At 62.0% G+C, this 24,771-nt stretch overlaps 3 protein-coding genes across 7 annotated transcripts; all 3 read right to left on the bottom strand.

The window, feature by feature from the left end:
- Positions 1-32: 32 nt before the first annotated feature.
- Positions 33-4,574, bottom strand: TGFBR3L (transforming growth factor beta receptor 3 like). The gene is made up of 7 exons (XM_055344356.1): positions 4,443-4,574; positions 3,162-3,363; positions 2,241-2,377; positions 1,846-2,169; positions 1,222-1,348; positions 703-1,120; positions 33-315 (listed from the first exon to the last, which is right to left on the bottom strand). The coding sequence occupies exons 1-7, from the start codon at positions 4,572-4,574 to the stop codon at positions 150-152; spliced, it is 1,506 nt and encodes a 501-aa protein (XP_055200331.1). The 3' UTR covers positions 33-149.
- MAP2K7 (mitogen-activated protein kinase kinase 7) lies at positions 3,651-13,453 on the bottom strand. 3 transcript variants are annotated; one of them, XM_055343771.1, is made up of 12 exons: positions 13,266-13,453; positions 11,454-11,501; positions 8,320-8,461; positions 8,087-8,153; positions 7,889-8,002; positions 7,691-7,810; positions 7,418-7,525; positions 7,134-7,313; positions 6,948-7,028; positions 6,685-6,827; positions 5,960-6,005; positions 3,651-5,880 (listed from the first exon to the last, which is right to left on the bottom strand). In XM_055343771.1, the coding sequence occupies exons 1-12, from the start codon at positions 13,387-13,389 to the stop codon at positions 5,746-5,748; spliced, it is 1,308 nt and encodes a 435-aa protein (XP_055199746.1). In that variant the 5' UTR covers positions 13,390-13,453; the 3' UTR covers positions 3,651-5,745. The 3 variants fall into 3 exon arrangements, with proteins under 3 accessions (XP_055199746.1, XP_055199747.1, XP_055199745.1); XM_055343772.1 differs by lacking the exon at positions 11,454-11,501; XM_055343770.1 differs by lacking the exon at positions 11,454-11,501 and having other exon boundaries at positions 7,889-8,153.
- Positions 13,454-14,694: 1,241 nt separating this feature from the next.
- On the bottom strand, positions 14,695-22,272 carry LRRC8E (leucine rich repeat containing 8 VRAC subunit E). 3 transcript variants are annotated; one of them, XM_055342587.1, is made up of 3 exons: positions 22,203-22,272; positions 18,779-18,921; positions 14,695-17,950 (listed from the first exon to the last, which is right to left on the bottom strand). In XM_055342587.1, the coding sequence occupies exons 2-3, from the start codon at positions 18,914-18,916 to the stop codon at positions 15,707-15,709; spliced, it is 2,382 nt and encodes a 793-aa protein (XP_055198562.1). In that variant the 5' UTR covers positions 18,917-18,921; positions 22,203-22,272; the 3' UTR covers positions 14,695-15,706. The 3 variants fall into 3 exon arrangements, with proteins under 3 accessions (XP_055198562.1, XP_055198563.1, XP_055198564.1); XM_055342588.1 differs by lacking the exon at positions 22,203-22,272 and adding an exon at positions 19,313-19,355; XM_055342589.1 differs by lacking the exon at positions 22,203-22,272 and adding an exon at positions 19,094-19,282.
- Positions 22,273-24,771: the final 2,499 nt, after the last annotated feature.

Below are 24,771 nucleotides of genomic sequence, written 5' to 3'. Positions count from 1 at the left end.
TCCCTTAGGTCTCCCCTGGCCCCCATCTGCTTCCTGCCCCCTACACCCGCGCCAAGCGCACACGCAGACCTCAGAACTCAGCGGGTCAGACCAGATGTTTATTTGGAGCCCGGGTTGGGAGGGTGCGAGGAGGGGCGGGGCGGGAGGGCTCAGGGAGCAGGTCCGAGGTCGACCGCGGCCGGTCCGGTCCTGGTGGGCCTGGTTCGAGGCCGTGGCTGGCGTCTCCGTCCCCGGGGAGGGGCTCCCCGGGCTGAGCGGAGGAGAGGACCCCACGCAGGCCGCCCCCGTCGCGGCCCATCCCTGGCCGCCAGCAGTCTGTGCGGGAGTGAGGGTGGGCGCTAGGGCTGAGCGGCGAATTCCCCTCGGCCCGTGTCTGTCCGACGCCTGCGGACCCCTCTGCGGCACAGAGCCCGAGGTTGGCCGCGGGGGACCCGGTGCCCGAGTTTGAATTCCAGCTCCACCGAATGTTGGGACTGTTTTTGTTTTTTTACTGTTGTGACTTTTGCCAAGTTACTTCAGAGGGTGCCTCGTGTTTCTCATTTCTAATGTGGGGATTATAATAATATCTACCTGAAAGCTGTTACGAGGATCAAATTAATGAATAGGCATGAAACGCCCTGGCACAGGGAAAGCCGATGAAGTCATTGTCATCAGGTCCCTCTTCCAGCTGTCCTACCCCCCCCCCCGCGCGCCACCATTTACCTGCTCACTGCGGCCTCCTGGGCTGGGGGCCGCTGGGCGAGTCCCTCGGGGCAGGGCCGGGGGCTGGGGGCGCTGGAAAGGAGAGGCGGGCGGGCTGCGGAGCCGTAGGGTGCCGCGCTCGGGCCGGGCCAAGGGCGCCCCCTGGGGGCCGCCGCGGGCGTGGCGCCGGCAGCTCTACGCGTGGCCAGGCCCCGCCGGTTGGGCGCGCGGGAACGGGCCGGGGGCCGCGCGGAAGACCCGGCGAGCCCGAGGTTGGTACCTGAACGCGCACAGACGAGGCCGAGCCCGGCGGCCAGCGCAGCGCCCAGCACGAAGGCGGCCAACACCAGCGCCACCACGGGCGCGGGCTCCAGGGCCGCCGGGGCCTGGGCAGGAGGCTCGGGGCGCACGGCTCGGCCGGGGACGCCCTTGGGTGGCCCTGTGGGAAGTCCGACGCGGAGGCTGGGCCCGGCCCCGGGGCCCCCAGGCGCCCTGCCCCCCCCCGCCCGCGCCCCCTGCGGGGGAGGACTGCGCGCTCACGGGGGGGCGGCCGCGGCACGGTGACCACGATGGGCTGCGTCAGCGTGTGCAGGTGGGGGCCGGCGGCTCCCAGGCTCTCGCCGCTGCCGCCGCCGCCGCCCGAGCACGCCTCGTCCTGAGGCTGACACTGCGGGGAGAGGGGGGAGGAGGCAAGGGCCGGGGCTGTCAGGCCCCAGGGTTCGGGGACCTGTTCTGGGGCTCCCGAGGGCTCCAAGTGTCCAGCTCTGCTGCAACCGGGAGTCGCACCGGCGAGCGCCTGGAGAGCCCCCCCCCCCGTGGCCCTGAGCCCCGCCCCCCGGCCTGTGCCCCAGCCCCCCTCCCCGCCTGTGAGGACTCAGCCCAAGGCCGCGCGCCGGTTGTCTGAGAACCGTAGGCCGAGATCTGGCCCCTCAGGCGCCCTGCCCCAGCCCCCCAGCCCTGGAGGGACCGCAGCTCCGCCCAAGGCGTCCCAGAAGGTGCCCCGGGGAACCCTGGGCAGAGCCCCGCGCCCCCACCCCGTCCCTGAGCCCAGCCACCAGCCCAGCCAGGGACTCTCCCCAGCTCCGAGGGGCCCCTCGGCCCCCAGGCTGCAAGGGGCGGCTCCTGCAGAGGCCGGAGGTGCCCAGCCGGGACTGGCCCGCGCACCAGCGAAGGCGGCGGTAGCGTAGGAGGCGCGGGCGTCCGGCGGGCTCCCCGGAGGCGGCGGCAGCGGCTCAGCTGGCAGTGCAGGAACTGCACCGAGGCGTTGAAGACCGGGCGCAGGCGGAAGCTGAAGCGCACGGGGCGGGCGGCGCCCGGGCGCGGCGGCGACGGCGGCGGCGACGGCGGCGGGAGGACGACCGAGGAGTCGGCGGGGCAGCCCCCGCGCAGCAGCGCCAGGGCGGGCCCCGGGGCCGGGCGGGAGGACGGCGTCACGGAGCAGCGGTGCAGGACCAGGCCCCAGCGCGGGGAGGGACGGGCCAGGGCCGCCTGGGGGGCGGGGCCGTGGTCAGCGACGGCGCCCCCACCGGCCGGCCCCCCGGGGCGCCCCGCGGCCACACCTGCACGAACACGCGGCTGTCGGCCGGGACCTCGAGCGGCCCCGCGCGGCGCGGGAAGGCGTCCTCCGCGTCCGACAGCTCCAGGCTGAAGAGGGGTCGGCGCAGCCAGGGCCGGGGCGCCGCCGGGAACGGAGGCGCTGGCGGGGGGACAGGGTGACACCGAGGAGGCCCCGTGCCCCTGGCCCCTCCGGGCCCGAACCAGCCTCCCCGCCAACTTTGGAAAAGGGGTGCCCGGCTCCGCGCCCGGTTCACTGCGCGCCCAGCAGCCCAGGCTGGGAGCACGACCGCGCTGCCTCCGGGGAGGACTCCCCCTTCCCAGACCTAGATTTCCCCACCCACAGCAGACCCGGGCTTCCCTGGCGGGGAAGAGATGAGGGGTGCCTGATGGGGGGGCGGCGGTCAGGCTGGGCGAGGGCTGCTCTGTGGGGGCAGTAGGGCCAGCTTGGGGGGCTGCTGCCCCCCTTCTTTTCCAAGGGTACTGTAACTAATAGGGAAGGGGACAAGGCAGGTGCTGCCCCTTTGCCCCTCTGGAACAGTGGCAGCCCAGCCAGCCACCAGGGTCTTGGTTTCTCCGCTTGTCCAGGCTCCTCACTCCCAGACTGAGGGCAGGACACGGACACACACGCACACACGCACACACTCAGCTGGGATCCTTGTCAAACAGTGTTCTCCAACATGTAGGATGGTCCCCACACACGTTTCCTAAAAGCATTCGTGCACTGCTCTCCCACGTCCCTGGCCTCAGGGTAACTGCTGGTGACTCCCAAGAAGTCGAGGTTCCCCCCAGGAGCTGGAAACGGGCTGGAGGCAGAGCCCACCTCCCACCCACCCGTCCCCGCAGGCAGGGTAGATGAGCAGTGCAGCCAAGAAGGCCGACACGGGCCGGCAGTGTGATGGGCCGCGTCCCCGGCCCGTACGTACCAGGCGGCCCGCTGGGCGCGGAGGCGATCCTGGGGAGCAGGGCCAGCAGCAGGAGCGTGGCACCCAGCATGCTGAACTGGCAGTGGAGTGCACCCCGGCAGCAGCGGCGCCAGCCAGGCAGCACCCAGGCCTGGCAGGTGGGCAGGCGGCCCTGTCCTTGGCTGAGTGGCCACCCCAGGAGGCAGGGAGCGGGGGCGGTGGACTGGGGTGTTTAACAGCCGGTGCCCAAGGCCTGCCAGGGATTAAGGGCTCCTCTCTGGCCAACCTGTGGCGATCGGGGTGGTGGGGAGGGCGGGCACCTCACTACAAATACCACCCACCCCACTAGTCCCCGGGCCCACTTTGGTTTCCACTCCACTTGGTGGCCTCATCCACAAGAACAGCCGGGCTCCCCCCACCCACCCCACCCCACCCCAGGTCAGGGCTCACAGCTCCTTCCCACCTCCTGTTGCCAGGTCCTGCCAAGCTCAAGACAAACCACAGACTCGATGGAAGAAAAGGGAGGGGTTTTATTCTCAAGCGTCTAAGGATTTACAAACGAGGGCATTTCGTTTTAAAAAGGGCTGGGGGGGGGGGGGAATACTGGCGACCAGAGAAGGGGTTGTGGGCCGGTGGCCTGTGCCAGGCCACCCCAGGCCCCTGCCTGCCCGCTCCACCCTCTGCCTGGTCGAGAAGGATGGCTGGTGACTGGCGACGGAGGGAGAAGACAGGAAAGAGGCAGAGGGGAAGAAGAGGTTCCCCCCCAGGACCCCCACTTCGTGCTGAAGTGGGGGACAGGGGCGGGCAGACACACTCACAAAACAGAAATAGTTAAATAAAAATAAATCCAGGTGGCTGGCCCCAGGGCCTCCGCTGGCCCTGCACCCAGCCACAGAACCTTCCAGCTACCTACTAAGGTCCCCCCGTGGCTGGGCCAGGCGAGGGAGGGTGGGGGGCCAGGCCTGGTGGCCCCCCGCCCTGCCCCCATCCCCTCACAAAGGGGACTGGGGCAAGAGAAGGCGGCCGCCGCTCCCCTCCCAGGCGGGGGAGGGGGGCATGGGGGGGGGACAGAGAGCAGAGAACTCGAGTACTTTTGAACATGCGGCATTTTGAGTATGGAGCAGGAACGAGAGTCAACAGGACAGACAGGATACAGTGATGCCTAGGCCTGGACGGCGTCTGCTACGTCCGGCCAAGTTCCTCACCTTTGGTGTTGGTTTTGTGGTTCTGTGGGTTTCTGGTTTTTGTTTTGTTTTGTTGTCCACTTGATTTGCATGCATCACCAACAAAAAGGAAACACACCCCCTCCCATTGGGGGCTGCTGCAGAGGGCTCCTGCGGACTGGCCAGCTCTGGGGGAGTCGATGGCGCTCAGGGGCACTCCAAGGGCATGACTGTCTGCACACGCCCAGCCCTCAGCCAGCCCCACCTCCATCCTGTCACACGTCCTGGAACTCCCCATACCCGCCCCTTGCACCCTCCATCCCTGTCTTCCCTGGGGCCCCAGGGCCCTCGCTCCTGCCACTGACTCCCTCCACCATCTCCCTGCCGCGGCAGCGTACGCTGCCCTCACCGTGCCCTGCGCCCGCCGTCCCTGAAGGCCACCCTGTGTGGCCACGGCCCCTTGGGCTCCCTCCACGCCCCCTGAGGTCCTCAACTCACCAGCCCCCACCCCAGCTGTGGCCAGTCTCCAGCCCCGAGGGAGGAAGAGCTCCCCAGAGCCCACCTTTGGGGCTCGGCCCCCCGCCCCAGACGCCTGGACCCACAGGCGATCGGGGGCTCCACCACAAGCAGCTAAACATGACTTTGGTAAAAGTTTCTGAAGGTACCGACAAACCCCCGTGAGAAGAAACTCTTCTCCCCCCCAACCCCAGACACCCCACCAAGTACAATAAAATACAATAAACTCCAAAAAGGACCCCCTGAGATCAAAGAGAGACAGAGAGAGAGAGAGAAAGAGAGAGAGAGAAAGAGAGAGGGAGACCAGCCCAGGCCCAGCTGCAGTCGTTAATGCCCAGCCTGCCTTCCTGGGGCGAGGACACCAGCCGACTGACTCGCCATCACCGGAGACCTAAGTGGACTGAGTCCCCCGGGGGGGGGGGGGGGGGGGCACAGAGCCCGAGTGTGGCCAGGAGAGAGGCAGAGGCAGGGAGGGAGATGGGGAAAGCCAGAGAGGTAGACGGGGTGAGAGGGGGAATGGAGGCAGGGAGCATGTTTGCGGAGCGGGGCAGGGGAGGGACGGGCGGCTCTCTCCGGGCCCCTGGGGGCCGCCCCAGCCCAGAGGTTACGACTGAATAAATAGCGAGTCTGCTCGTGGCCTGCTGTCTTCCGTTCACAGTGTCTGTCAGGGGGACGCACACGGCCGGCTGACCCCGGGAGGCCGGCTGACCCCGGGACGGGAAGGGCTGGGGCCTGGCGAGCCCGTCTGTCCACGGCCGCTGGGCAGGGGGTCGGGGGTGGGTCGGTGCCCCCTACTTTCTGTCCTCAGCCTTCGGCAGCTGTCCAGGTCCCAGGTCTCCCCTGGCGGGCAGCTGGGTGGCCAGGTGGGGAAGGGGGGGCCTGTGGCCATGCCCCTGGCCCCGGTGGGGCTGGCCGCCACCACGTGGCTACCTGAAGAAGGGCAGGTGGTGCTGGCTCAGGACTCCGCTCGTCCTAGGTGACTCAGTCTTCGCCATGACATCCTTGAACCAGGAAGCCACGTCTACCTCCAGCATCTCGTAGCGCTTGATGAAGCTGTGTTCCTGCGGGGCCGAGGGGGGCACTTAGAGGAGGAGGGAGGCGCTCCGTGGAGGGGAGGGGGGGAGGGGCCCAGGTACTCACAAGTAGCTTATTATACTTTGGTCTCTTCCTGTGATCCTTAGTAAGGCTGAAGGAAGAGAGAGGAAAGAGAACTAAGAGTCGGGGAAGGAGGGGCCCGGCTGCCCCAGGGACTCAGGTGTCCCAGCTCTGAGACAGGGGTCTTTGGAATCTGTGGGAAGGAGCTGCTGTGTGCTCGTGGCCCTGTGCTGCCTGCTGAAAAGCCAGAGGACCCGGACCTGCCCTTGGGAATCCCACCTGCGACAGAAGCCCAAACTGGACTGCAAGGTGCTCACGGGAGAGGTAAGTGGGGCTCTCCCATGGAACAATCCAATGTGGACATCACGTGGGCACAATCTTGCTCATGGCTGCCAGATGCACGGACCCCGCAGTCCTGCAGGCGCATCTGCTTGTCCACAACCTTCGATGGCAAAGCCCAAGGGCCACCCTGCCAACTGCCCAGGGCCAGCTCAGGCCGGGTCCAAACCCAACTCCTAATTCCCAGCTCAGGCCGGGTCCAAACCCAACTCCTAATTCCCAGGGCTCCGGCTCCTGTCTGCATCCCTGCCCTCAGCACTCGCCTTCCCGTTTGCCTTCCCACCCAAAGCCGCTCCCACTTCCACAGTTATGTGTGTGTCAGGGGGCTGCCCCACTCCCCTCCAGCCCCAAACCCCCTGGCTCTGAGCACTCAGCCACACCTGACCCTGCCCCGCCTCCCAGAGCGCAGGACGGGGGCAGGGGTTCCTCACCAGTCTTTGACGAAGGACTGGAAGTCCCCTGAGAAGCCCATGTGGCCGGGCAAGAGCGGGGGCTCTTCCTGCAGGACTTTGGTGAGGACCTCAAAGTCTGTCTTGCAGTTCTTGTAGGGAAACTGTCCCGTCGCTAGCTCCACCTGAGAGAGATGAACAGGCTGGACGGGCTGAGGACGGCTTCCTCCCTCCCATCTTACTGCCTCCCTCTGCATCCCAACAAGACAGGGCCCCCAGCCCAAAAGGCAGGCGCCCCAACTCACCAAGGAGATGCCCAGGCTCCACACGTCAGCCCGGATATCATAGTCTGGCTTGGTGGGGTCCGGAGGATCTATGCGCTCAGGCTGATGGGGGCAAGAAGAGGAGGATGTACCCCAGGGGCCGGAGCAGGTGTGCCAAGCAGATGCCCTCATGCCCACCCGCCAAGGCACTGAGGGGCTCCCACTCACTGCCATGTAGGCGGCACAGCCGGCACTGCGCGTCTTAGCCTTAGAATCAACAAGACGGCCACTGATGCCGAAGTCACAGAGCTTGATCTGGCCCCGCTCGTCCAGCAGGATGTTCGAGGGCTTGACATCACGGTGGATCACACCATGCTTCTCCTTCAGGTAGTACAGTGCCTTCACGATCTGTAACGAGGACAGCAGGAAGGTATCCGTGACGGGGGGATGGGCCTCAGTGGGGAGGGGGCGCGTTGGCACCCAACCAGCTGCAGGCCTGCCCGGCTGCTTACCGCCACCGTCATCTTGCCCAGGATCCGCTCGGGGATAGGGCCCTGCACCCGCTTCTTGAGCTTCTCAGCGCACGTGCCCATGAGCTCCATGGCAATGAAGACGTCCGTCTGTGGGGATGGCACTGGGTGGCTTGGGTGCAGCCACACCCTTGCGCCCACCCTACACAGACTCCAGCCCCGGGGGGACACCCAGAGGCGGGCAAGGAAGAGAGTCGGGGAGCCCACAGAGCGGCAGGGCCCCATCGGAGGCTGTTCCAATGGATGCGGACTCACGTTAGTGATGAAAGTCCCGAAACACTGCACAATGTAGGGGCAGTCATGGCTCTTGAGCACCACGTCCAGGTCCATCAGGATCCGCTTGTTCTCCTCCTTATTCCCCGAGCGCCGCATTTGCTGCGTGGACAGCCAGGGAAGCCTTAGTGCCGGGGTCTTGGGGCAGGGGGCCCATCTGGGGGCAGGGGCAGCCCTCACCTTGACAGCGATGACGTGGCCCGTCTTCCTGAAGCGCATCTTCCACACCTGACCGCAAGTGCCGCTGCCCATCTCCCCCAGGTTCTCCAGGTCGTTGATTTCTGCCTGGTAGCGCTGGCAAGGACAGCCAGAGCTGGAGGATGTGCCAGCCTCTGCACCGCGCCCCCACCCCAAGACCGAGCCCCGCCTGGGTGGTACCTGGCCTCCGATGGTCAGGTAGCCGGTCTGCTTCATGATCTCCTGCAGCTTCTGGTCAATCTCGATGCTGGGGGGACAGGGAGGAAATCCCGGTGGAGGAAGATCCCAACCAAACTGAGGCCACCCCAGTCCCCAACACACAGGGGTTTCTGCACATTTAACCACCCTCCTCCCCAGGGCAGGCAAAGTGGCCCTCCCCACCCTGACTTCCTGGCCTCATTCCAACAGCTCACCTCTCCATGCTGCGGGGGGTGAACAAGGTTGACGGAAGCCCCAGCATGTGGCGGGGCCGGGCAGGGGGTGTGGGGTGCTGTGGCGAGCTCTCGGAGGACGGTGAGCGGCTGCCGCCATCATTGGCCAGCGGGAGCTGCAGGGCTGGGGAGGGGGGTGAGAACCACGGGTGAGACGGGGTTAGCCAGCAGCTGACACTCCGGGGCCTCGGGACTCTGGTCTTCCCCTCCCTGGCATCAGGTAGGCCAGCCCAGAACCCCCACCCCCACCCCACTGGGCTGGAGGAGCTAGGGTCTCCCTGGCTGCTCTCAGGGTCCTTCTCTCACCCCAACCTGGAAATAGATGGAGTGGGCTGGCAGGGAGGGGTGGTCCCCAGAAGCTGAGGGATGGTCCCCAAGTCTATGCTGACACAGGATCATGGCCCAGAGACTGACGCATCCTTCAGCCAGGCAGCCTTCCTGATGTGTCCCCTTCCTCCCCGCCTCTGCCCGGGAAGCAGGCCCAGGGCCACAGCGCCCACACTCAGGACCATGCGAGGAGGGAATGCCCGCCAGGATCAGCCTGGGTTCTGGTCCTGCTGGCAGCACTGTACATGGCTGCCCAGTAAGAATCAAGTAGACCACCCAGGGGGCAATGGGCGAGGGCCCCACGCTTCCGGCTGCCTTGCCCCACATTCTGTTCCAGGGTCAGGGAGGGCCACACTCTAGCCAGCAGGCTCATCTCTGAGCCTCCCGGTTTGGCCTGCAAAGCTGGGGCCAATGGGTGGGGGGACAGGACACCAGGCTGGGCCTGTGTCCTTTGGGTGAGGGGATCCAGGTGGCACAGCCCCTCCAAGGGCTGGTGGGATGGAGGGTGGGGAGCGGGACAGGCAGTGGGGTCTTCTCAGCAGCCTGCATGCGGACAGCTTGGGCATGCTACAGGCAGGCAGGCAGGCAGCGGGCAGGCAGCGGACACCCCAGGATGGGCAGGCGGCATTCGGGGATCGGGAGGGCAGGAGACAGACAGACAGATGGGAGCCAGGACTTGGGGCCCAGCTACCCAGAGGAGGCACTGCAGAGACAGGCCAGACAGGGGCCCGGGACAGGACAGCAGGTTCCCTGAAGGGCTAGGATCCTCCCTGGCTGGGCTGGCAACAAGGTGGGGGACCAGAGCCCCATGTGCCCCTGGAGAAGACAGATGATCCCCCACTGAATCCTCGTACCCCAGGCCCTGGTGCTCTGGAATGGGATCCCTAGCTGGGTAGGGCACTGGCTGAAAGAGCTCTCTAAGTGGGGCCAGAAGAGGACCTTTCCGTGGAGAATGGCCAGGAGGCCTGGGGCCTGCAACTCTCCCACAACCCTCAACTGACACCCTCTCCTCTGCCTATACCTCCTGCCGCGGTCCACCCCTTCCTCCCACAGTTCTGCAAGCACCTGGTGATATGGGCCCAAAGGACAGAGACAAATATGCTTGAATTGCTGGTATTGGGGCACTTTCTCTGCCTTGTTACCCTGGGACCCTGGCCACATCTAGAGCGAGGGAGCAGCTACGTGATCCTAGCCTGCAGTCGTAGGAGGGATACAAGTCTTCTCATGCCTGGTCAGAGCAAAATAAGAGCTCTGGGGACCCCAGGGAGATGGCCAGGCCTAGCACCCTGCCCTGGCCTGCAGGCCTCACCTCCTGTGCTCCCCCTCTCCTGCTCTAGTCCTTCTCTGTGTTACGTCCTTGCTTCACTACTCTGTGAGGGCCAGAGTCAGAGTCCTAACCCCTCCCTCTCTGGCTCAACAACCTCAGGGGCATCTGAAGGCCCCCATGCTCCCCTGTACCTGGACTCTCTGGGGACACTGCCCGGCTCTCACTCCCTGGGGGGTGTCTGGGCCTCTTTTCTGCCCCACATGGTCAGGTCCTCTCTGGGATGAGGACCACACCCCTACCCTCTCCACACTTCCTGAGGCGGGAAGGGAGATGCTTCCATTGGTCCTACAAACTGAAACACGGTAGGGACTTGAGGGTGACCAGTGAAGGGTGGCTAAGGTGGGGGGAGGGTAAGTACACAAAGGCCCTGAGAACAGAGGTTACAGAGGTGGTGACAGGCCACACGGCAGGTCAGGAGGGCACAGTGAGAGCAAGAGGCTGAACAAGAGAGAAAAAGAGAGAGAGAACAAGAGCGCATGGAAACACATGGCCAAAAGGAGCCACAGATGTACCAGGCTGTCAGTCCAACACGCATGTACGCGCACACACACAGCGCATGGCACAAACCCCCACACGTGTACAGACAACATGCCGAGAGCCCTGAACAGGGCCAGCCTCACACTGTCTTACACACACACACACACACACAAACACACACAACCTGCCCAATTTAGCTCCCCCTACACAAGGGCCAACTGGACCAGACCTCACCCAGGTGTCTGTCTCTCTTGCTCTCACACTCTCTCTCTCACATACACCCATGCACACCCTCCCCATCTGCTCCAGACCCGCAAGCAACTGCGCTCAGGCCTCAGGCCTCTGCGGGCTGCTTCCTCTACCTTCATTCACATCTCCCCACCTCCCCCGAGCCTGTGCTGTAATCCCAGCTGCTCCAGAGGCTTCCCCAACTGACCACCCCTTGCAGAACCCCAAGCTGGCTCTACTTTGCCTTTTCTACAAGGCAGCACTGCTTTGTCCACTTCTCCCAGACCAGGAGAATGCTGTCAGTGAGCGTCAGCCACACAATGAGGGGCCCTTGGTCCGTTCTGTTCACTGCTGTGTCCCTAGAGCAGGGCAGTACATGTTGGCTGTACGGTTGAAACAAATCAACAGGCACAGCCCGATGGCCTAGTCCAACTTTCCCTCTCTCTCTCTCATACACTCACTCACACATGCGACCTCTCACAGGCGGCAGACTCCTGGTCAGTAAAGGAGCCCACTTCCTCTTCCAGGGAGTCCAAACCTGAGCCCGCCAGGAAGGGAGGAGTGGAAGGTGAGCGGACACAGAAGAGGCCAAGTGGGCCAAACACTGTTGATCACTGATTGTGTGGAAGGAGAAAAGAGTGACAGGCGCACACACGCACACACAGCATGGGGGGTGGGGGGGAGGGCATTCTGCGGCGGGGCAGCGGTTAGGTCAATGGTGCAGATGTCCAAGCGACGATGATAAAAAGGCTGGTACCTGCTCGTTGGGACGGGGCAGGAGCAGGGCTTAGAGTGATCACAATAACTGGATGGGGAAAAGGAAGAAAAAAAACAACACCACGATAAATCACAACAGAAACAACTGATTTGTCCAAAAGAAAAGAAATCAAATCATAACGAGGAAGAGGGGGAGGCGCGAGGCACCAAACTGCAGAGACGGGTAGAAACCGACAGAAATGGGAGGACCGGGAGGATGGGATGGAGCTGACACAGACACAGACACCTGAAGGGGGCTCCTCAGGGGCCTGCCCGCCGTGGGCCTCACCATACCTCACTCTGGGACAGCCACCCTGTAAGGCACCCCTGGCCCCAGACCCAGGCCTGTCTCATCCATGCTGGGGGCAGGGGAGGCAGCACTGCAGAGCCCGGCAGGGACCCTCCAGTCCTGGGAGGCCTTTCTGCCCCAGGGAGGAACCCACACCACCCCAAATCAGAAGAGAGAGAGATGGGGAGTGGAGCGCACCCAGGGACTGGGGGCAGTCAGGCCGTGAAGATCAGGCTGGGTGAGCGGGGAGTGACTGCAATACTCTGACATGGGGGTGTGTTCCCCCTCCTACCAGGATGACCCCACAGGGAGCTACATAAGCTACAGGGATCATATCAGAAGTACAAAGGAGGGCAATTTGCCAGCTCAAGAGAGAGACACAAAGTGTGTGATGAGGTGCTACTCATCAGGTCTGTGGGGAGGGTGAAGACCCGATGCCCTCCAGCTGAGAGATTTGGGGAGGGGGGGTTCAGCGGGACATAACAAAGAAACTAGACAGTGGTCCAGTGGTCGTGGCAATCCCAGGTCAGGTGTGATTGTTGGGTGGGGGAGGGCAGGAGGAGGCAGCTTTTGATTCCAGGCGACAAGATGCAGGGAGATACACAGAGATAGTGGGATCAGATACGAGGTGTGTGTGGGCTGGGAGGTCTAGATATCACCACCTTGGCTTCAGGTATCCCTAGGCCAGGTGAGTGTGGGCGTGCAGGAAAAAGGAAGTCACTCGAGTCCAGTGGGCGAAAGTTGCCAAGCTGAGAGTTCGGTGTGTATTTTTTGAGAAGCTAAACAGTCACCAAGATGGTGGCAGTGAAACGGGTCAGAGAAGTATGAGGGGGCCTGGTGTATGTGGGTAGGGTGTGCGTGGGAGGGGGCCCCCCAGGCCCAATTACAAGGTCCCAGCCCCGGGGGAAAAAGGGATTACCAGACACAGTCACAGGAAAGGGGGTCAGAGGAATAGGGAGTTACAGTGATCAAATGACCTCAGGTGTCACCTGGGCCAAGTGTGCTTGTGTGTGAGTGTGAGCGCATCCCCCCACTAAACCATATGACAGGGACCCAGGTGCCGAAGGGGAAAGGGGCCTCCTGCCAGTCACTGAGATGGCAGGAGTGAAGTCGTCCGGTCGGAAGAGACGTGTCCGTGTTTGCGACGAACCTGGATGTGGTCACAGTCGCATGCATTGGAGGGAGCGCGGCTCCGGCTCTGGGTAGGTGACGGTGACATAGGCTCTGAGGATCCCGGGGAGGGAGCGGGCCGTCAGGTGGGGGGCCTTGCCGGGTAACTAGGCCCGTAGGCCCCGTGAGGGGGAACCCCTACGTTGGGGGCAGAGCCGCCCGGGAGCCCGCGGTCCCACGCCCCCCGGGTCACCGTGACCCTCTCCCCGCGAGCCGACAGCAGGGGGTATGGGGTGGAGAGGAGGAGGAGCCAGAGCGCCCCGGAAGCGGGGGCGGGGCCTGGCGGCGGGGGCGGGGCTTCCCGCGGCGCGCGCCCCGCCCCGCCCGCCCCCTCCCCCACGCTGCCGTGCTTACTGGGCCTGGGCCGCTGGGGGCTGATATCCAGGTTGAGGTCGATCCTCCGCCGGGCCTCGCGGTTCTCCTGCTTCAGCTTTGCTTCCAGGCGGGACAGCTTCTGCTCCAGGGAGGACGCCGCCATCTTCCCCGCCGCCGCCGCGCACCGCCCGGCCGCCCGTCAGTCCGGCAGACAAACACCGCACTGCGCTTGCGCCTGGATGACCCCGCCGAGCCGCCGTCTCTCCCCGCACGGCGCATGCCCGCGGCGCGCACTCGCCCATCCCTCGTGCTAACCTCCGCGCATGCGTGCCTCTTCCCAGCTGGAGGGATGACGCCACCTAGAGCTCGCGTCTGGCAACGTGCAACGCCGCTCCTGGTGGTGCGCATGCGCGGACTGCGTGTGGCAATCCATTCACACTGTTGGGCCGAGAGCGGCGGGCGGGGAGAGCGGCGCGCCTGCGTGCAGAGGGGCAGACGCGATCCCGCGCGCGGCCTTTACTGCGCCTGCGCAACCTTGGCTCGTTTCTCTGCCCCTGTTGCTGGGAGTTGCTCTTGCAGCGTGTCCTCCCCAGCTTCGTTCTCGCTCTTCCCCTCCCGGCCTGTTTTCTGGCACCCACGCTCTCCCAGCACTGCCTTTCTCGTCTGGGACAGTGCTTCATTAGGATCCCTGTTAGGCTTAATTGCTGTCTCTTCACCATAATTAGGCGCCCGTGGGGAGCCCTTTCTATTTCAGCAAACTCGGGCTTGGCCAAGGGCTGGCGGGAGGGGCGGGGTAGGGCTGGGGTCACTGGAGGGGCCCCAGGACCAGGGGCATGACCCCTGATCTCTGGACAGGGTGAGGGTCAGGGCCCTCAAATGGGGTATTTCAGGACTTTGATCTTCCCAACCCCGGAATGTGAGCCCAGCTCCTGGGCAGTGCAGAAGATGGGCCTGGATGTTAGGGCGCCTCAGCCTGGCCTCCCCGCGGCTCAACTGGTCTGTGGGCGCCCGGGAAAATGCCCCCATCCTGGATTTCGGAAAGCAGCTTGCGTCTGCTCTCAGTTGCCAGGAAGAGGCTCGCATTTTTCAGACTCCTTGAGGTGTCCAGGCCCCGGAGGTCAAGGTCATGCAGGCTGTGCCCTATGCCCTTCCTGCTCCTGCTCCAGCACAGGAACACTGGCGGGCGCCGAAGGCTTATGGGGACTCCCGTGGTGACAATTTGCGAGTGGAACAGATGCGAGAGTGTGGAGTCCGGAGAATAATAAGGAATGGAGAGGAAAGAGAGTTCTCCAAAAAATAGCTACGCAGATGATGCCTGATAAGCCGAGGTCTCTCCTGCCTCTGCTTCCAGGACAGAAACTCATACCCTTGATTCCGCCATGTGAGTGTCATTGCTTGCCTGTTATTGGTCTGGCGAAATGGAAGGCTTAGACAAACAGGAGTGGATACCTGAGATCGGAAGTTTAGTTCTCATAATACATATTATTTATTAAGCACCCACTGATAGATGCTCTCTCACACAGGAAACACTGGAAAGACAAAGTCCCTGCCTCTGCTCAGAAAAATTTAACCTCCTCGGCAGGCATTCTTAACACTGGAGTGTGCCATCCTTAGGATGTCCGTGAATGGCCCTCTGGGAAATCTGGGGGAATTTGCTGACTGCCTAAAGTTGCTTGCGGAACTTTGCATGTATGTGTACCTGAACATTTTCCTGGGAAAAGAAACACCCAGCTTTTCTCAGATGTTCAAAGGGTGTAGGACTTAGAAAGGGTTCAGAACCCCTGCTCTGGACTTGCAGATTCTGTAGGTCCGCAATTCCCAACACACAGGTCTAGGACCACCTGCATCAGAATTACCTGGGATGCGTATTTGCAGGCAGGTTCCTGGCCTCCAGCCAGACCTGAGTCAGTCTTTCAGGGGTGGGGCCCAGGATGTTTTGTTTTGGGGATGTTGATTTTGATGCATAGCCAAACACGAGAACCATTTTTCTGATTTTGCGTGTCCGTAGCAAACAACTTATAAATAAGGATTTGGCATCAAAGTTGGGGGTGAGGATCACTCACTAGTCCCTTGTGTCTGTGTCCCCTCCTTGGGAGAGAACCCCAGCTATAAGGTGTTTTGAGGGGCGGGGGAAAGGGCTGAAATCCCATTGGGATGTGCCCCACCCCCATATGTGGCACTAACTAGGCCAGAATGTCCGGGGTGTGGGCAGGACAGCCAGCCAAAGACGCAGGTGTGGTTTGGGTCTGAGAATCCTGACTGAGTTAATCCCTCTACGATGTTCCACCCCAAATCCACAGCCTCTCATCTCTTCTCAGACAAACCAGTCCCAGGATCTTGCCTGGAACCCATGGTGGCTGATGCGTCTGCTCCTCCTCTCCTGGCCTGGGCCCTCTTGGCCACATCTTTTGAAGACAGTAGTAGATATTCTTCAGTGGAAGCATCCAGAAGGCCTCTACCCAGCCTTCCCCACCTTTGCTTCATTCCTCCTCCAGTTTTTCCCGCACCTCTGCCGGCAGGCCCTCGTAAAGGGTGTCTTCTACGAGGAGCCCCACTTTCTTGAGCCCCACACAGTTGCCAAGCTCTTCTGGTAGTGCCTCCAAGCGGTTGCCCTTGAGCTCAAGGCGGCTGAGGGCTCTGAGGGCCCCCACCTGGGACGAGAGCTGGCTCAGGTGGTTGTAGCCCAGAAGCAACGTCCGCAGCTTCCGGCAGAAGAAGAGCTCGTCAGGCAGGGCCTCCAGGGCATTGTAGGACAAAGCCAGGTGCTGCAGGTTCTGGAGGAGGCCCAGCTCGGGCGGCAGGGAGCGTAGCCCATTGTGGGAGATGTCCAGCAGGCGGAGGCCGGAGCACATGCCGAGCTGGGTGGGCAGGGTCTCCAGCTTGTTGTGGCTGAGGTAGAGCTGCTCCAGGCCCCGGAGCTTGCGCACGTGCTCAGGGACGTAGGCGATCTGGTTGTGCCACAGCTTGAGCGTGACCAGCTTGCGACAGTGCTGGAAGCTGAGGATCTCTTCAATGGACCGCAGGTGGTTGTCCCTGAGGTCAAGTTCCTGCAGCGCGCCCAGGCTGAAGATGGCATGGGGGATGCGCTCCAGCCCGCAGGCCACCAGCTCCAGCTCCCTCAGCGCTGCCAGCTTCTTGAGGCTGTTCAGGGCCAGCAGGCGGGCCCCGTCATTGTGCAGACTAAGCCGCTGCAGGTGCCCGGCCACGTCAGTCACACTGGCCGGCACCTTGCTGGCATTGCTCCGCAGAGACAGCGCCTTGAGCTGCTTCAGCTCCCGGAGGCTCTCTAGGGCCGCTGCCCGAGCCAGCTCCGGGGGGAAGAGCCCCTCGAGGTGCAGTTCCTCCAGGCCACGCAGCCCAAACACCCACAGGGGCACGTCGCGGAGCTCCTCGCACTTGACGCAGATGACCTTCAGGCGGTCCCGCAGGAAGATCTGCAGCGAGAAGGGCAGCCTGGCGGGCGAGTGGAGCAGGCTGAGCTCCTGCAGGTGCACCAGCTGCGAGAGGCCCGGGGGGAAGGTGATATCACAGATGGCCTCCAGCCGGAGGGCTTCCACCTCGCTGAGCTCGAAGACGGTGTCCGGCAGCCCCGGGAGCATGCAGAGGGCCAGCTCGAGCCGGCCCCGGGCGTTGCGCTGCAGCTTCTGCCGCAGCTTCTCAGGCGTCCACTCGTGGTTCAGGTTGAGCTGCTTCAGGCGGCTCTCGCTGACTTCGGAGAGGAAGACAGCGAAGCGCTTGGAGTAGAGGGAGTCGTACTGGTCGATGAGATGTAGCATGAAAGCAAAGTCATTCTTGACATCGGGTATGTCACCCATGCCGGTCTCCTCCCGCACAGAACGGAAGGAGTACTCCTTGAGGGGCCGATGGAAGAGCCAGTAGAGCGTGTAGAGACAGGTTAGCCCATAGACGCACACGAAGGAGATGTAGCAGAAAGCCAGCTTGGAGAAGAGGTGGGCCTTGGTGTGGTTGCAGCAGAAGCTGGCGTAGCCCGTGACCTCCGACGTCTCTACCCTGCAGGCCACCAGGAAACTGATCTTCTCCACGTAGACAAGGTTGTAGACCAGGATGGCAAAGAACTTGCAGACTTTGAGCACCGTTTGCCGGATGTACATGGTATATAAGATGTCCCCCTCCTCCACATGCACACGGAACTTCTTGACCTTCTCAAACAGGGCTTTGGCCTGTTCACCCTCCTTCTTATCCAACAGGGTGACGGCCGGTGGCTCCGTCACCACCTTCTCAGGCTCCACCAGCACCTTTTCCTTCTCACCCTCATTAGGTTTTCCTGGTCCCGCGGAGGCCTCCACAGTGGCCATCACCCGTCCAGCGGCGGGGCCCTTATGGTTCTCCCCAGAGACCTCAGACAGGGCCCGTGTGGTCCATGGCGAGTCGAAACATTTGCCCAGGATGGAGATGAAGTGCTCGATCTTGGAGCTGGTGCCAGGGAACTTGAACCAGAAGCTGGTGCAGACCATGAAGATGAGCGTGTGAATGACGACCAGGTAGGGGAAGTACTTGGCGTACCAGTGGAGGGCTGTCTCGTAGCAGAGCTGGTTAATGAAGCTGTACTGCTGCAGGTCCAGGTTGTTCTTGAGGCCGCTTACCTCCCGAAGGCCTGCCATCTGCTCGGAGACCCCCCGTGGCAGCAGTTGCTGGCATGGGGCCTCTGATAAATTCTCCCGGGGTTCGTGACTGGGCAGACAGATGATCTTGTCCTGTGTCACCTGGGAGTTGGGGGGGGGGGGGGTGGAAAGAAGGTCAAGGAGCTAAGTCAGCTTGCATAGTGGGGGCGAGAGAGGCAGGCTGAAGGCAGGAGGCCCCCCGTCCCTGATGGTCCCTAGCTGGCCATGGTTTTGGAAGAATCGCTAAACCTCTGAGTGTCAGTCTTTGAAAAAAGGAGTTGAATTGAATTGTTTTCTCCCGCTCGTGCCCCCCCACCCGCCGGCTCCCGCGAAAGATACTGAAGTCCTGATCCTTAATACTTGTGAATAGATAGTCTTTGCAGAGCAGATGCGACCAAGGTAAGGTGAGGCTGGGGCGCCTGGGTGGCTCAGCGGTTGAGCGTCTGCCTTTGGCTCAGGGCGTGATTCCGGGGTCCTGGGATCAAGTCCCACATCGGGCTCTGTCTGGGGAGCCTGCTTCTCCCTTTGCCTGTGTCTGCCTCTCTCTGTGTGTGTCTCATGAATAAATAAATAAAATTAAAAAAAAAAAAAAAGTAAGGTGAGGGCGTTAGGGTGGCCCCTTATCCGGTATGACTGGGTCCTTTGGACGTAGACACACACACTGAGGGAACATGAGGGGATGTCACCTCCAAACCAAGGGATGCCTGAGGCCACCGGGAAGCCGGGAGGGAGAAAGGCATGGGACGCATGCTCCCTCCAGCCCGCGGATGGAAACGACCCTGCCCGCTCTGATTTCAGGCTTCCAGCCTCGGGGACTGTGGGACAGTAACCGGAAGCCTTCCGGAATCCCCAGGCCCCGCCCCCGCCCCGCCCCCGCCCCGCCCCCACACCGCGCAGCGTCGCGGCCCGCCTCCAGCCTCAGCGCCTCACCTGCAGGGTGCAGCCGAAGACCCCGATCATGAGCATAGCCACGGTGAGGTACTCCGCCAGCACGTCCCACCAGGGTTTGAGCACCTTGAAGGCGGGCTGCTGCTCCGTGAACTGCTTGAACTCGGCCACCGGAATCATCTTTCCTATGGCAGAGGAGGGGGCAGGGGTTGCAGAGACTCTCAGGAGGGGGCGCCTGGTGGTGGGCCCCCAGAGGAACCGGACACACGCCTCTGCTCCCAGTGTGTGCCCTGCCCCGCCCAAATCGGCGGAGCGCAGGGCTGTGTGCCCCCTGCCCCTCTCCCCCAGACCTCACACCTCCTTCGTGAAGCCAAGCGACTACCGTTCTCCCCACTTCTGCTCCCTGGGATCCCTGCTCCCATCTGGCGCTGCTTGCCCTTTTCAGAGGTCAGGAAGGGCAATCCACAGGGCCCCTGTCCCCCAGCTGGCCCGTGTGGCCCTCGCCCAGAACCCAGCCACCGCCCCCCCTTGATGCCAAGCCCGAAGCACTCGCTCTGCTGCTCCGACTCCAGACACCTGGTGTCCGGACGGCCAGCCCCAGCTTCTCCCTGCCGCTGGGCCAGAGAGTGTTTGAGGCTCAGGACTTCCGGGGTGTGGGCCCCCCACCCCCTTCAGGGGCGCTCCAGGCACCACCTCCAACCTCCAACCGGAAAAGCCGGCTGGAGCCTGGCTCTGGTTACAGGGCCCGAGGGGCAGGGAGTGGCAAAGCTGAAGGCTGGTCAGTTAGAGGGAGGGAGGACTAGGACACCTGGGTTTCTGGAGGCGTTAGTGCCCAGAATCTGAGGCAGAAAACGGAAACCGGGCCTCCTGATTGGAGGGGTAGGGGGTGCCAGGATGGCCGAGCGGGAGAGGATCAGGAAATGGGCAACGCAGGGAGAGCCAGGGTGACACCTACAACCAGGCTGGGGCTGGGTTGCCAGGCTCCTGGGCGGCCAGCCCACTCTGTCTGTCCCTGGGTTTCATTTTAGACCAAGGTATCATTATTTCAGATACTGACGGCCAGGAGCAAGTCACATGGGGGCGTGAGCCAGAAGCTGGGACATCACCCTTCCAGGGGGGCAGCTGGGGAGCCTCCCTCCTCCTCCCCAGGCTGGACAGAAGGAAAGGAAAGCAGCAAGGCCCCCACTGCTCCCGAGGGGGCTCCTGGGCTGGCCTGCCCCTCCCAGCATCCGTGCTCCTCTACAATGCCAGGCTTCCCACGTGGGGTTCCTGGAGGCTGGGCAAGGAAGGGAGACATCTGGGCCATTGGCGGGTCCCCCCGCCTCCCACCCACTTCCTAGGGAGAACCTGGCCCTGGCCCACACCTCAGCCAATCACTCCACACTTCCCTGCCTCCCTTTTTTGGGCCCCAGGTCTGATGAGACCGTGAGTGACTCCTGGGTGGGGATGAAGTGGAGGTGGGCAGGGATACAGGATGCTGGGCCTTCCCACCAGGCTGAGGGCGGGGCGGTCCACCACACCTTCTAATCCCATCAGAGGCCCTCATTTTGGGATGGCAGGGGCAGGGCCCCCTGACTCAGGTCCTGACTCACCCAGAGCCAGGTGCAGGCACGGGGAGCACAGAGGGAGCACATGCTCCCTGCCACAATGCCCCATCCTTCACTCAGTGTGACACCCTGTCCTAAAAGACAAGCTGAGAGGCAGTGCCCCAGTGTATCAGTGCTGTCACCCGGGAATCATAGAAACATCCACAGGGGAGTTCAACAGCCCCCAAAGGCCGGATGTCCACTGTAGCCGTCAAAGGGGACATGTGGGGGCATTCTGGGGTGTGTGTTTTGATGCAGGTGGGTACCCAAAGCCAGGACACACTGAGCTGAGGGGAGACCCAGGAGCAGTTCCAGCCAGCCACTGTTCTCCCTGCCCTGGGGACCTGTCCCTGTGAGGGACCCCACTCAGCTATTGAACCCCAGGAGAGTACTTCTGGGGGCTGTGACAGAAATACACGGCAGAGACCAACTTCCTGCGTCGGTCCATCTCCCCATGGTGGGTGCTAGAACTCTGGCACCCACCATGCCAGGACTCCAGTGTCCAAGGCAAGAAGGCAGAGACACCCAGGGTCCCCCGTGGGAGGCCCTGTGGCTCCCACAGAACAAGGTATATACACAACACCATCAGAGGCAGACACTGGGGTTATCATTATCTGTCTCCATGACTCAAACTTGATGGTCTGAACCTGCCATTAAGCTTCCACAGACACAAGACTGGCCCCCCCTTTGTCTGAGCAGGGCTGGTGGGAGGGCTCCGGGGTGGCGGGCTTGAGGGATGGGGCGTCTAGAGGAAAACAATGACAGGGCCACATGCAACTTATGGCCACCAGATGCTTTCAGTGCCTCCTTTTATCCCAGCTCTGTGATGGGGGAGGGAGGGCGCTGCCCATTTTCCACTCTCATTTTCTAGACTCACCAGGAGCGAAATAACTAGCTCAAGGTTTCACAGCTACAAGTGGTATTTAAGGCATAACCCCCAAGTCTCGTCTGTCTGGTAGCACCCCTCTGTTCTGGTGGGTGAGGACCCCTTGCTGAGATGCAGCGTCTCTGCCAAGAGAACCTCAGAGGGGAACTCTGGCAGAGATCAGATGGGGGGGGGTGGCTGCTCTTCAGGCCAGGCTGGGGGCTGGGGGGTCCTAATCCTCCCAGGACCAGGTACTGCCCTGCCCGGCCTCAGCCCCACCCACCCATACCTCACCCCTGCTTCTCTCTCAGGCCCTCCCCAAGCCCCCAGCTGGCCTCCCCAAACGTCTCAGTGGCGGTGCTTCTGGTCCGCCCCCCTCCCCCGCAGCCCATGCTAATAATGGGCAAGGGAGACGCAGTGACAGTTGTCAGCCCTGTAACAGGCTTTGGAGCGCACAGGTCCAATCTTTGACTTTTACACAAGAGAAAAAACCAGCAGGGGAAAAAAGCGGGAGAAACTGAGGTCAGGGGTGTGTGTATTGGGGGGGGGGGGCGGGAGGGGCTTAGCAGCAGATCTGGGCCAGGCCCCAGGCCTGGGGACTCCCAACCTCGTACTCCTCCAAGCTGCCCTCCCAGGACTTGGGCGCCAAGGGAGTCTTGAGGTTGAAGAGTCCCGGGGCGGGGGGAGGGGGGGGTAAGCCGGTGAGGACCCCAAGGCGGAGGGTTCTGGAGCACACAGGGGTTCGCGGAGGGGAGCTGTGGCTGTGGTCCCAGCAGGCAAGGGGAAGGGATCCAGGTCAAGACCCCCCGCCCCGGGGTCTCCCGCATCCTGCCGACCTTCATTCCGTCCTGGGCCAGGCCCGCCCGCTCCCCGACGGCGCCCTGGGGCTGGCCACCCGCCGAGGCTCTGGCCGCCCCCACCCCCTCCCCAGCTCCCCGTGCACCCGGCGGGCCGCTCACGTGGGCCCGACCCCCACCCCGCCACCCCGTCCCCAGGGACACAGCCACCTACTCACCGCTCCGGCCGGGACGCTGGGCCCAACTCCCGGGTCCCTGGGAGCGGAGCGGCCGGGACTCCCGCAGAGTTCCCAGGCCCGCCTGGGTGAGTCAGGGCAGGGGGCGGGACAGGAGCCCGGGAGCCGCCCCGCCCCGCCCGCCCCGTGGCCGGCCCGGCCCCGCCTCCCTCTGCGCCCTCCCGGGTCGCCCCCCACTCCGGGCGCGCGGGGTTGCGGGAGGAGGACAATCCCAGGCCGGCCCCACCCCCCCAGGTGGGTGAGGGACGGGCCGCGGGGGCAGGGGTCTTAGAACTTGGGGCCGGGCTGCAGTCGGGGGAACTGAGGGTCTGGGAGGCACTGCGCTCCCCAAACCAGCCTGTGGGCTTCCCTCCAGGACCCAGGCTGTGTAGACCCAATCAGGAACAGGTGAAGGGCCTGTCCCCCCCCCCCCCAAAGGTGCGGCCACCTGACCTTCAGGCACAAGCAAGGAACCAGTGAACAGAGTCCCGGGGAGGAAGGCAGCTTCCCTTTCTCTGCTCTGACCACAACCCAGGGAAGCTGAGCAGAAGCAGGGCTGCTTATGTGTCTGACCCTGCCCAGACCTTGAGACCTGCTCTGGCCTTCTGGGGGAGGGATGGGAACAAGCTGCTCCCAGGTCTACCGGGTGGGAGGTGGGGTGCAGGGAAGCACAGGGGATCCGGGGCTGGAGTCCAGTCTGGGAGGCCAGTTTCTAGAAAGGATGACTGCCTCCCCACCCCTCCCCCTCGTTCCTCCCCAGCCTCGGAGGCCTGAGCTGGGTCTTAGACTAGCAAAGCACCCAGTTCACCCTGGAGGCATCTGATGAACCTTGATCTCTCCACGAAACTCAGGGGAGAGGGGACCTCGACAGAGTGGGACAATGAGATCCCTCCCCCAAGGGAAAGAGAAGCTCGTGAGTTCACTAGACACAGCCAGGGGTCTGAGAATCCAAACCCTGAGGATTGGGACACCCCCCCCCCCCAGGTTCCTCTGTGAAGCCCTGCGATGCGATGGGCACCACCCTCGGGGATGAAACTTCTCCACCCCAGGCAGCCCCAAAACAGACTTTGATGGCGAGGATGAGATAAACAAGGCCCCCTTCTCTCTCAGAGCTTCTCCCCAAGTTGGGCCAGCAAGCACAGAGGTAAGCACGCAGATACCCCAAGAAACAACACCTGTGTCTGTGACAAGTGCTGTGCATATAACTAAGCAGGGTCAAGTTGGAAACATGGGCCAGGTGTCAATTTGGGCCATCTGAGTTGGAAGAGTTTCTCCCTCTGCTCCCACACCCCTTCCTGCCTCTGGAGAAGCTCCTTGGGATCCATGCCCTGGGGGTGAGGGTGGGGGGTTACAGCTTTATGCTGGAGTGAGCATCCCTTTTTTTTTTTTTAAGATTTTATTTATTTATTTGAGAGAGAGCCCATGAGCATGACACAAAGCTCGATCCCAGGACCCCAGGATCATGACCTGGAACTGTGGGTGCTCAGATGATATAGAGGGGCTCCGGGGGCACCTGACACAGGTTTATACGCCTGAGTAGAATGGCTACGTCATGGGACACACATACTCACTACGCTTTCCAGTTGTTCTCCGAAAAGACTGTCTGCTTTACAGTCCCGTTGGTAGCGCATGAGTTTTTCCACATTGATAATAAGCACACTTTATAAAGATCGTGGTAAAAATAAATAAATAAAAAATAAAAAATAAAAAGATCGTGGTAAAATACCATTAACATAGAACCTACCACTGTAGCCACTGTTAAGTGTACAGGTCAGTGGCATTAAAAATAAATAAATAAATAAATCTAAAAAAAAAAAGCACCACCTTCCATCTCCAGAGCACTTTTCATTTTGCAAAACAGAGACTCTGTCCCCACGAAACGCTAACTCCACTCTCCGCCCCCAGCCCCTGGCTCCCACCATCTACTCTATGAATTTGATTCTTCTAGAAATCTCATAGGATTGGAATCGTACAGTATGTGTCCTTTTGTGTCTGGCTTATGTCACTGAGCACAATATCCTCAAGGTCCATCCACGTTGTAGCAGGTGTCAGGATGTCTTTCCTTTTTAACACAGAGAAATATTCCATTGTACAACTGGACCACATTCTGTTCATCTATTCATCCGTCAGTGGATACTTGGGGTGCTTCCACGTTTTGGCCACTGTGGATGCTGTTGCTATGATCATGGGTGTGCACTTGTCTCTTTGAGTTTCTTTCTTCCTTTCTCTTTCTTTCTTTCTTTCTTTCTTTCTTTCTTTCTTTCTTTCTTTCTTTCTTTTTCTTTCTTTCTCTGTCTTTCTTCCTGCTTTCAATTCTTTGCGGTGGGATTGCTGGATCATATGATAATTCTTTAATTGTTTAATTTTTGGAGGAACTGCCATACTGTTTCCCACAGTGGATCCACCATTTTGTATTCCCACCAACAGTGCAGAAGGGTTCCAATTTCTTCACATCCTCACCAACACTTGTTACTTAACACCCAGCTTTTTTGGTTTTGTGAACGTGAAACAGTTATCTATTGCCGTTTAGTTACCCCCAGTCCTTGCAGCTGAAAACCACCAGCATTTATTG

The sequence above is a fragment of the Nyctereutes procyonoides genome, unplaced genomic scaffold, assembly GCF_905146905.1.
Source record: "Nyctereutes procyonoides isolate TBG_1078 unplaced genomic scaffold, NYPRO_anot_genome, whole genome shotgun sequence".
NCBI lineage: Eukaryota > Metazoa > Chordata > Mammalia > Carnivora > Canidae > Nyctereutes > Nyctereutes procyonoides.
The sequence above is the reverse complement of the archived record's forward strand: the minus strand, read 5'-3'. Positions and strand labels throughout refer to the sequence as shown.